Here is a 10,048-nt window from a genome sequence, read left to right as displayed (position 1 = left end):
CACGTCTAAAGCCAGGCTTTTGTGTACTACAAAGGTGGTTCTCTTTGAATGCAGCTAGATCACCATAGTAACTTATGCTTAGTTCATAACTGGGTTTGACCACTAACTACAGATCAAAGTTCAGTCTGCCTATGTTTGTAGGCATGTGCAGTAGGATTGAAGCAGCAGTGTTGCGTTTCTGATTCAACTTTCACAAAAGTTTATGAACTGTTTATTTAGTATTATAGGAGCAGGAATAATCCGGGCAGCAATCTGATGGCAGCATTTAGTTTATTTTTTCAAATGAATAAGGGGATAATGTGTAGACGTTGCACAATACTGAGCTTCAGAAATAAAAACACTAAGGGGAGTATTTTCATATGAATCGGTGTTCATCAGCACACCTCCCTTTCCTTGATGGGAGCAAGAGTGCTGCTTTTGGCAGATTGATGGTCTTTTTATATAGCTCTCACAACTTTGAAATATGTTTTCCCTGCATGCATTTTGCACGGACGTTGGTTAAAATTATGTGGAACATCCCTTTTTATTTGAACATGCACACTAATCTCACTTGACAAAGCAAGTTAATAACCGGCATCGTGGAACTGTTTAACTGTTTAGGGGGTTTAGGTTTTGTTAAGCTAGACATTGAACACAAAGCCTGGGTATGTTAAGCCACCTTCGTAGTACAGGCCTCTGATGGAAGGCAACGTAGTGGAAAGAAAACCAATTAGTAACACGATTCTTCCAAAACCTGAAATTCTTTACAAGTTTTCTTTTTAAAAGGCAAATCCAAAATGACTTGACAAACAAACAAACGGATAGACATCCCTGACTGAGGGAGTCTTACTGGAGATGGTACCTTTGGGTGTCTGTCACTTTCCTGCCCCTCCTCCTCCTCCACCTCCTCATCATCTTCCTCTTCTGAGGGAACAGATAGAGGAGGAGGTTGGGGAGGTGACGACTGAGTAGCCTCACACTTAGACTCCTCCACAAGCATCTCCTCCACCTGCTCCTTCAGCCCCTCCACGTGCAGACGAAACCGACCGATCAGCTGCTCCAGGTCCCTGGTAGGAAATGACAAAACTAACGTGAAGAGAAAGTCTATTTAACTGACTTAAGAAGGCCTCTGGAACATACTCTTCTGGTCATATAGATGTGTGTGTGTGTGTGTCCAGATAATCAGTCCAAGTAGCCCACATTCTGCAGACCACATGTTGACCCAATAAACCCAAGATAAGACTGAAGTGAGTTGTCTTACAACTGGACGGTTGTGGGAACAATTCAAAACATATTATTTTAAATAAAGAGATGATAATTAAAACTGTCATATATATATATATATATATATATATATATATGGATAGATGACTGTAAATTAGTTATATTAATTAAGATATTCAAAACCTTCAGAGTCACACATTTTTACACACATCTTTGTCATCATGACTGTTTCTTATCTCAGTTCGGAAATTATTTTATTTATTTATTTTTTTATATTTGCTTTCAGGGTTTGTAGCTTGGTAGTTCCGGCTACTTTCTTGATCACTTATCGGTAAGTGCCGACCAGCTGTGTGTTCACATTTCTTGGACCCAACTTCTCACCGTTCTCGATCAAAAGGATTTGTTTCTTCTCCTCGCTGCTGTCGGAGCGCGTCCTCATCCATCGCCAACAGATAACCTCTCTCCAGAGAGTTGAGCTCCTCCACCACTTGTAGGAGGCCCTGATATCCAGACAACAGAAGGTCATCAGTTTGACAGCAAATGGGAAAATAAACAGAGTCAAAGCTCCAAAGAAGTCAGGCTAGTTTCTCTTACCTTGATCTGTTTAACAGGCTGACAGGAATCGTTTTTCAAGATCTCCTCAAAAGAGTACAGCTGAAGGACAAAGAACAAAAATCATCATCTTTTAACCACACCATCTAAAATCCAAAGCTTGTTACCCTATTTATTTACTGATTAAAAATAAAGAAGGTTCTACCTGATGGAAGAACTTTTCCGCCTGACTGCGGAGAACCTCAGGAGTGATCTGTGTTCCCTTGCTGAAGTTCATTTCTGTGAAAAGAGAAACAGAGTGATGTCAAAAAAATCTTTACATTCACACCAATATTCATTGATTTAGATGATGAGGTGAAGATCATCGAACAACAACAACAACAACAACAAACCCTTATGAGCACCTTGTTCATTTGCTTGAGGGGAATCTGAGTGCAGCTCCACTCTCTGAGCTCGGGGAAAGTCCAAGGTCACCAACTTGGAAGGGTTGAAGTTGAGTCCAGACTGAACCACTGGACTGGGCTTTGGAAGTTCTGAGAACAGATTCACCTGGTGACAGTAAATAATAAAACAAAACAAAAAATGAACATGTGCTAATGCTGTTCATTTAGTCAGGTAAAAATGAAGAAATGTAGAGCAAGATGTCTTATGTTCCTTCACATTAAAAATGATGGTTTTCCTAATGGACGATCTCCCTCCTACTGCAGGATGACACAGCAGTTAAGAAACTTCAATTTCTAACCAAAAAGGTAACAGTTACGATACTCGATTAGCATGTGTTTCCAGCTAGCATACTGACTAAGCATGCTAAACCTCCCTGAATGTTCACTCCTGTCTCAATATTTTTGGAGTCTGTTGCAGGTGTCAAGGTCAATAAAAGGAGACATAATGTCTCTCTGTTCAACTCACTTGTTTCATAAAGTTATTTTATTTTGTTTGGTTTTGTATAATTAATGTTAAGGTAAAACGTTTTTTGTTGTTTGGTGATCTTAATAGTAAAACAATTTACAACAAGCAAACGTGTATATTATATTTAGGTGATTAATTATAATATTAAGAAGTCACTGCTACATCAACTACCTTCGCTCCCACACGCAGGCGATCAATGGTGTTTTCTGCCTCGGCGTGTTTAGTCAGCAGTCTGTCGTAGTTTTCCTGCAGATGTCAACATCAGGAAAGGAGAAAAGGACAAGTTGAACATATATATATATGTACAGTATATATTGTAGGTATAATAAATATATAATGTACTTCTCGTTTGAATATTATTCAAGTCAGGTCCAGTTCTAGCTTCTATCTTTATTTATTTTTAATGAATGCATGGAAAGTGAACTTTAAGCACAATTTAAAACAAGTGTAAATGACTTGGTGTACAAAGAAATTAGAACATGGAGAAAAGAGCTGAATGAAAGAGTTCTGACCAAAATCAATGTAAAATATTTTCAATTTTAGCTCTGGGGAGAGCGGGAATGGGGGAGGGAGTTGGGTCTGGGGGGTTTGTGTCAAATGTAGTCATTTAAGCATCCTAAATTGGAAAAAAAAAGTATGTCTGTTTCAAACGTCCCTGCCCACAGTGGTGGTCTGTGTGGACATTTAAGACAGAGGAGACAGTGGTGGTCTGTAAGGACATTTAAGACAAAGGAGACAGTGGTGGTCTTAGTGGACATTTAAGACAGAGGAGACAGTGGTGGTCTGTAAGGACATTTAAGACAAAGGAGACAGTGGTGGTCTTAGTGGACATTTAAGACAGAGGAGACAGTGGTGGTCTGTAAGGACATTAAATACAGAGCAGGAGACAGTGGTGGTCTGTGTGGACATTAACTCCAGAGCAGACCATCTCTTTGAATCCCAGTTCTACCATTTGATGTGTTGTTGTACACATCTACAAGTTCTTCAAAAATGTACTACATTTCCATGTAAAAAAACTCGGAGGATGGACAAAAGGCTTTGGATTTACATCAGCATTTAGCATAAATATGGCAAAAATATAAACGTTTTTTCGACACCAAGGTCACAACAATATCACTATTTGAACCTGAGGAGACCTGGGGAAGTGTCCAACTTCAACCATAGGTTCCCCTCCTTCAGTCTAGTTTTGTGTTTTGCCAGTACCTGCAGCTGCTCCACCAGAGCTATGGCCTGCTGCACCTTGATGTTGGAGGCTCCGTCAATGGTGTTCAGGAGAACATCTCTGGCAAAAGCTGCTGGATTCTGGGGAAAGTCTGGAGACAGAGAGTCCCACACTGGGGGGCGTTTGCTCACGCTGCGTAGGACGTTGTCTTTGGGGAAGAGGACTCTGGGGGCCACTTTTGAGAAGTCTGGTATCTTGCGCACAAACAAATTTCTGTAAAGATTAAAAAAGATAAATACATTTTTTTTAACAGCAACAACGGTGACATATGAGAGGTGAACACTGGTGGAGACAGAGCACCTGGGTGATTCAGGAGTCCTCCTCCTGCCTCCAGGTGTCCTCAGCTCTGTGAATGAAGATGGTTTCTTAAAGTCTTGCTGTTTTATGTTTTTTTCTTTCTTGTCAAGCTCTTGCACCTCCTCCTCCTCCTCGTCCTCGTCCACTTCCTGCTCCTCCATTTTAAATTCTTGAGGACTGATATCAAAGATTTCACTGTTGCTGCACGACTCCGTGCAACTGTCTACGAAGTCCATCAGCGGTAACGACTCGGCCTCGATCCCTGGGGGAGAAACCACAGCTGTTGGTCGGTCATGATCGTCTGATGAAGATTGGTCATCCATACTGCCTTCTCGAGGACTCAAGGACTGTGTGATTGATTGGTTAACTATTAAAGTTAGAATTGACTTTTCTCCATCAGATTCATGACGTAAGCCTATAAAGGCATGAAAGGTTCATTCAGTGCAGCCAGGAATATGAGGTCCACATGAAAGGAAAATGTGCCCTGACATTTTCCTTTCATGATGCGCTGGTGGTGGGTGGTGGGTGTTATGGGAGTGTTCCTGACATTCTCAGACTAGTTCCCTCACTTAAAAGTACATAATGCAACACAATGACAAAGTCAATCAAATGCACACATGCAGCCACAGATATGAAAACAGCAGTAACTATTGTAACACTGAGTGAAGCTGTTGTCGTAGTAACGCTGTCTATAGCCGTGACTGTCGGAAAAAAAGCTCCATGAAAATCATTTAATATCACAAATTTATCAGAGAACTGTTGGTCAGTCAGTATTGTTAGTACTGTACTCTTTTGTGTACAGTACTAACAGTACAGGCTGGAGTTGTGAACAGCTCAGTCAGCGCTGACTGTCAATCAAAAACGTAAAAAAAAAAAAAAACCACTATCCCTTTAAAGGTGTACCCTAAAGAACATTAAGAAAAGTTTGGTAAAGAGCTAAATCTCCATCTTCACCAACCTGAGTTTGTTCGTCGCGCCATGATGTCGCCTCTCATTACTGTTCATCCGCCTCCTCCTGCTCCACCAACGTCTGTTTTCTTCATCGTCTTTCGTATAAATAATTATTTCATAAACTGACAAACCGACGCTGTCAGCTGTGTGTCGAGAGGAGATCCTTGAAATACAGTAGTTCCTGAAACAACAAACAGATATTAAGTGAAGTGATGTGAAGTGAACTAGTTGTCATTGTGACACAGCACACCACTGCACACAACCGAATGTGACCTCTGCTTTTAACCCATCACCAAAGTGAATAGTGGTCAGTTTTATGGATAAATATCAACAATCTTCAAGAGCCCTAATGTGTTAATAATATACACAAAATGGCCGATGCAGAATCTCTAAGAGCTAAGACCGCTGTTTTTCACGATGAAATTCTAAAAAGAAAATACAAATAAAAATACATTTTGACAAAAATGTTGAGTAAAATCCAAACTACCAAAGACATCTCTTATTGTTTGTTTTTTAAAGCGTATCATAGTGTCATTCCAAAATAGTTCCCTCAGTCAACAGTACAGTAAGCAGTACTGTACAGCACAGTACACATCAGCAAACATACAGTAAGACTAAGAAGCTGAAGTGGATATAGATTCCTCTCAGTATATAACATGCAGCCATGGAGACTTCAAAAATGACTGGCCTGAGTTGCTATTGTGTGGTTTCCATGGTGACCAGCGGAGCTTCAGTTGAATGTGAACTTTAGTGACACACTAGTCTAGAAAGTGTTGTAGCATTTTAACAAACACACACTCAACCGATGAACTCTTTCATATCAAATTATATTGTATGTATGATAATGAAAAACGTGTGATTTTTTTCCGCACACGTGTGTTTAGATCTCGGATTCTTCAGATTCCTTTATTCTTGAAGAGAAAAATTAGCTGCTTGCACCACCTTCTGTTCGAAACATTCATTAGGATCGACACTAAATTTTGTAAAACGAAGAAATGTGCTTAAAAATGTACACATTAATGACATCCTATTTCTCTTAAATGATGTAAATTTAAAGTTACAGTTTTGTGAGACGGAAATCCAGTTAACACATTTACAATTTAATTTTACTTTTCAGGATCCATAGAGTTCCAGATTAACCCGTTCCTTTTAAGGTATTTCAGAGTCACTGAGGGAAGTTTATCTAGAACAAGTTTCTGCCTGTCTGTAGAACAGTTCTGCACACAACAATCATGTTCTATAATCTCACACAAGCAGATGCAATAAAAACACAGTTAATGCTCTGGTTAGAAGGAATAACACATTCCTGACACAATTCAGTCAGATTTTCTTTTTGAGGATAGCCACTATTTGTCTTGACCCAGATTTAATCCACAGAGTATAGGATTAGTCGGCTAATTCGCACATAGCAGATACACACAAACACACACACGAAATGGGGTGACGGGATTTTTCAGTTTCACTTAGACTTCTGAATTTGCAGCACCAGTCAGTCTCAAGTACAAGACTGAAGAAAACACCAAACAGTTTTAGAATTTATGACCAAAGTGAAAGTGAAGTGTGATAAAACAATAAAGTAAAGCAGCAGTGGTTCACTAATGTGCTCTTGTGTTATGACCAAAGTGAAAGTGAAGTAAGATAAAACAATAAAGTAAAGCTGCAGTGGTTCACTAATGTGCTCTTGTGTTTGTTCAGAGAGTCACCTGGGCTTTGTCTTTGCTGCCAGATGGAGGTGAATTAATCAGCTCTGAAAAAACTGGCGGGGTGGGGAGCGTTTCAGCCTTATGTGTAAACACACGATGGTCGTCAGCATACACGGAGAGTACGGGGCTGATGCAGGTACTCAAGCAGACTGGAGGAGATCTAATCACCTTAGTGTCTAAGCAGCAGGGTGGAGGAGTATTAATTTGATTTTAGTAGTGAAGGATGTATAAAAGACATTAGGCTATGATCAAATTATGATGAAATAGGACTGAGTGATTGATATATTTGTATTCATCATAAAGAATGAGAGGGCGTGGGGCGATAATCAATAAATCCATTGATAGCAGGATTAATGAAAATTAATTATTATCTTACTAGTCTTGCTAAATTGCCCTGTGCATTTGCGTTTATTTTCCTCATCTCCCACCTCCAAACAGGCTGGCTGACAAGAGGGTTCACTCTGTGCATCCCTCTGGAACTACTTGGGTCGACAAACAGAGCAGTTCAAAATGGAGGGTGCTTTCAAAGTGCAGTTGGCTACATTGCAAAAAACACCGGCGTGCTCAGGGTTTTTCCTGTTTTAATTAAAAAACAATTAAAATGGTAAAATAAAACCACTTTGTCTATTCTTAAAGCAGTATTCTGAAAGAATAAGAAGAATAAGACACAGCTCTTACGGTTACAGTTGTTTACTGTTGTGTTTTTAAATAGGAGGAAGCACTTGAGCAAAATATGATTCTTTAAGTATATTTTCTTAAATTTCTGCATGTTTATTTTAATTTAATGCTTTTTTTATTTACATGTTTTTTTCTTTTAAATAATATCCCTGTGTGATTTGTAATGTGTGGCTTTGCGAGCTTATGTTCTTATTTCTGAATAGAGAAAAATATAAAGATATATATTTTATATTGAGATATACTAGAGAAATATTGAGATATGTTTTTTATGACCATATCAACGAGCTCATGACGAAGAAATGGAATCTGACAAAAAGTCTGAGAAATTCAAGCTTTACTTGTCTGAAACTAGGATTAGTGTATACTGGGTCGCACTCAACATCCAGTCCACTCATGTGTGGCCATCTCCTGTCAATTCAACAGCCACTTCATTACAAACTAAATGTACTACAAAGACAAATATCTAATCAGTCAATCAGGTGACAAATCCAGATAAGCAGATTTAATAAGAAAAGTGATTGGTTGAACCTTATTTGGTTGTCAAAGGGCTCTTCTGAATGTCTCAACACAAAAATATCCGAAAAGAACAAAAGTGTCAGGTTGGACTTTCTTTCCTTGGGAAAAATCATTTTGATGCCACTGAGCAAAAGTGAATGGACTAACTGGCTCAATAAAGGAGCACCTCTGAACACAACATATCAGGTCTAAGAGGACACATTTAGCACAACAATAACTGCACAGCAACTATATGATGTAAACACTTGAGTCACTAGAAGTGTGTTGCCATCTGTAACACAATTAAGGGAAGATGGTCAGTGAGGTCGTTCAACATTGGTTAGTCTCTATTTATTTATTTTTAGAACACACTCGCGGACACCTTAGGTTGTCCATGAGGGCTACCAGGTGCCCTCGGGCACCACGCTGGTGACCCCTGCTCTATAGTGACATCGAAGTAACGTTAAAGAGATAACTACTTATAATGGACAATCACCCAGGTTCATTCTTTACTCTACACTTCCTTCTGGACCTTCTTCTTCTGACTCAAAGCTGTTTTCACACTGGCTCTTGATACAGTATTCGCTGCACACTGCAAAGTAATGTGCAGCCGCTCCTCAACTAATGTGCATCTACTAATTCACCTGAGATGGAGTTTGATGCCAAATTAACTAATTTGGGTACAAGTTAAAAGAACAATTATGCTACTGATCACATGACAACGTGTATGTGTCAGTTTAGCAACTGAGCAAAATTAACACATTTTAATATCAACCTCTTTAAAGCAGACAACACCAGTCAAAGACAACGCAAGATGTTATTCCTCTCAGGTAGGAACCAAGGTCAAAGGCTACAACATGCTTAGACTCAAGAAATTAAACATAAAAAAATGAGTTGGAAAATTATTATTATTATTATAGTCAGATGACCATATATGACCTTCAGTGAGTTTAGGCTGGTTCTTGTACTGTATACTTGCTAGATAAATAATAATAATAATATATATATATAATATGTAATAAAGAATAATATCTAGTACCTACTAATATCATATAATAATAATAATAATAATAATTGTTTGCTTTTTTATACACGTGTTGGATATACTTTAATACATGTATTAAATAAATACATATATGTTCCAGATGTAAGCTAGGAGCATGAGACGTTACAGAAAAAAACAAAACAAAACTTGCTCAACATCAGTTCACCAGGTTGAACCAGTTAGGGTAGTGACGTTTTTTTTTTCTCAACATCATGCATTTTAAACAGAATCTGGAATTATAAAAACAAACTTCTATTGTGGAGAAAACAATAAGTTTTCCAACGTTTTTGCAGGACTTACCTTAGGCTTCAGAGAAGAAACACAGATTTATACTGGAGTTGAAATGTAATCCGTTCTCTTGCTCGTCCGAGTCCTCTGTTGCCTTGAAAACCACCAAACTAAAGACAACACACGTCACCATGGTACTCCAGACAACAAACCACCGCCACAGAGGGTTCAATTCCCTGTCCCCAACCTCAGCTACAATCTCTGCAGGGGTTTGTGTGGAACTTCACGTTAGCGTAAGAGGCGGAGCTTAATGGCTAACACTAAAGTTAGCATAGCCAATACTACTTTTTAACGTTACAACAAATCATTATAAGCGTCGCTTTAAACAGTCATTTATTTACGTAAATTTGAAGTCTCAGGAATGACGCAAATCATTTAAACTCTGTTTCAACTATTCATGGCTATTTAGAAAGGATGGCACTGATTTCTGTAGTTATTTAAAATAGCATGCGTGGAATAAATAAAGCCCCGATTGTAGACTCTCAGGCTACTTTCGTATTACAAAAGTTGCCAAAATACCAGAATTTCCTCTAAACAGCCCATTCCGTTCGACTAAATGTTTACTAATCCGACTAACAACTTTCTATCAATGTTAATGTTCTTTTGGTTTGTGTTGCTTATCAGACTAAATGGACACAAAGCTGAGGCGGCATAGAAAGTTGCGATGTGTTTGTAAAGCCACTATCTATCTATCTATCTATCTAT

General features: G+C 38.7%; 1 protein-coding gene across 3 annotated transcripts; it reads right to left on the bottom strand.

The window, feature by feature from the left end:
* Window positions 1-138: 138 nt before the first annotated feature.
* On the bottom strand, window positions 139-9,997 carry akna (AT-hook transcription factor). 3 transcript variants are annotated; one of them, XM_017038307.2, is made up of 10 exons: window positions 9,356-9,997; window positions 5,142-5,315; window positions 4,187-4,445; window positions 3,868-4,099; window positions 2,836-2,910; window positions 2,148-2,304; window positions 1,961-2,034; window positions 1,798-1,857; window positions 1,585-1,703; window positions 141-1,046 (listed from the first exon to the last, which is right to left on the bottom strand). In XM_017038307.2, the coding sequence occupies exons 2-10, from the start codon at window positions 5,176-5,178 to the stop codon at window positions 710-712; spliced, it is 1,350 nt and encodes a 449-aa protein (XP_016893796.1). In that variant the 5' UTR covers window positions 5,179-5,315; window positions 9,356-9,997; the 3' UTR covers window positions 141-709. The 3 variants fall into 3 exon arrangements, with proteins under 3 accessions (XP_016893794.1, XP_016893796.1, XP_016893795.1); XM_017038305.2 differs by lacking the exons at window positions 5,142-5,315; window positions 9,356-9,997 and having other exon boundaries at window positions 139-1,046; window positions 4,187-5,103; XM_017038306.2 differs by lacking the exons at window positions 5,142-5,315; window positions 9,356-9,997 and having other exon boundaries at window positions 145-1,046; window positions 2,160-2,304; window positions 4,187-5,102.
* Window positions 9,998-10,048: the final 51 nt, after the last annotated feature.

This window comes from Cynoglossus semilaevis, chromosome 14, assembly GCF_000523025.1.
Source record: "Cynoglossus semilaevis isolate Cse_v1.0 chromosome 14, Cse_v1.0, whole genome shotgun sequence".
NCBI classification, from domain to species: domain Eukaryota; kingdom Metazoa; phylum Chordata; class Actinopteri; order Pleuronectiformes; family Cynoglossidae; genus Cynoglossus; species Cynoglossus semilaevis.
Note: the sequence above shows the minus strand (reverse complement) of the source record. Positions and strands in the feature narration are given on the sequence as shown.

What these genes read in the sequence shown, in the direction of transcription:
- akna (XM_017038305.2), bottom strand. Translation starts at nt 4,506, where the DNA reads ATGGATGACCAATCTTCATCAGACGATCATGACCGACCAACAGCTGTG. An exon ending in TGAACAAGGTGCTCATAAGG is followed by an intron (nt 2,035 to 2,147) that starts GTTTGTTGTTGT and finishes CTCTTTTCACAG; the next exon opens with AAATGAACTTCAGCAAGGGA. An exon ending in AATCCTTTTGATCGAGAACG is followed by an intron (nt 1,047 to 1,584) that starts GTGAGAAGTTGG and finishes ATTTCCTACCAG; the next exon opens with GGACCTGGAGCAGCTGATCG.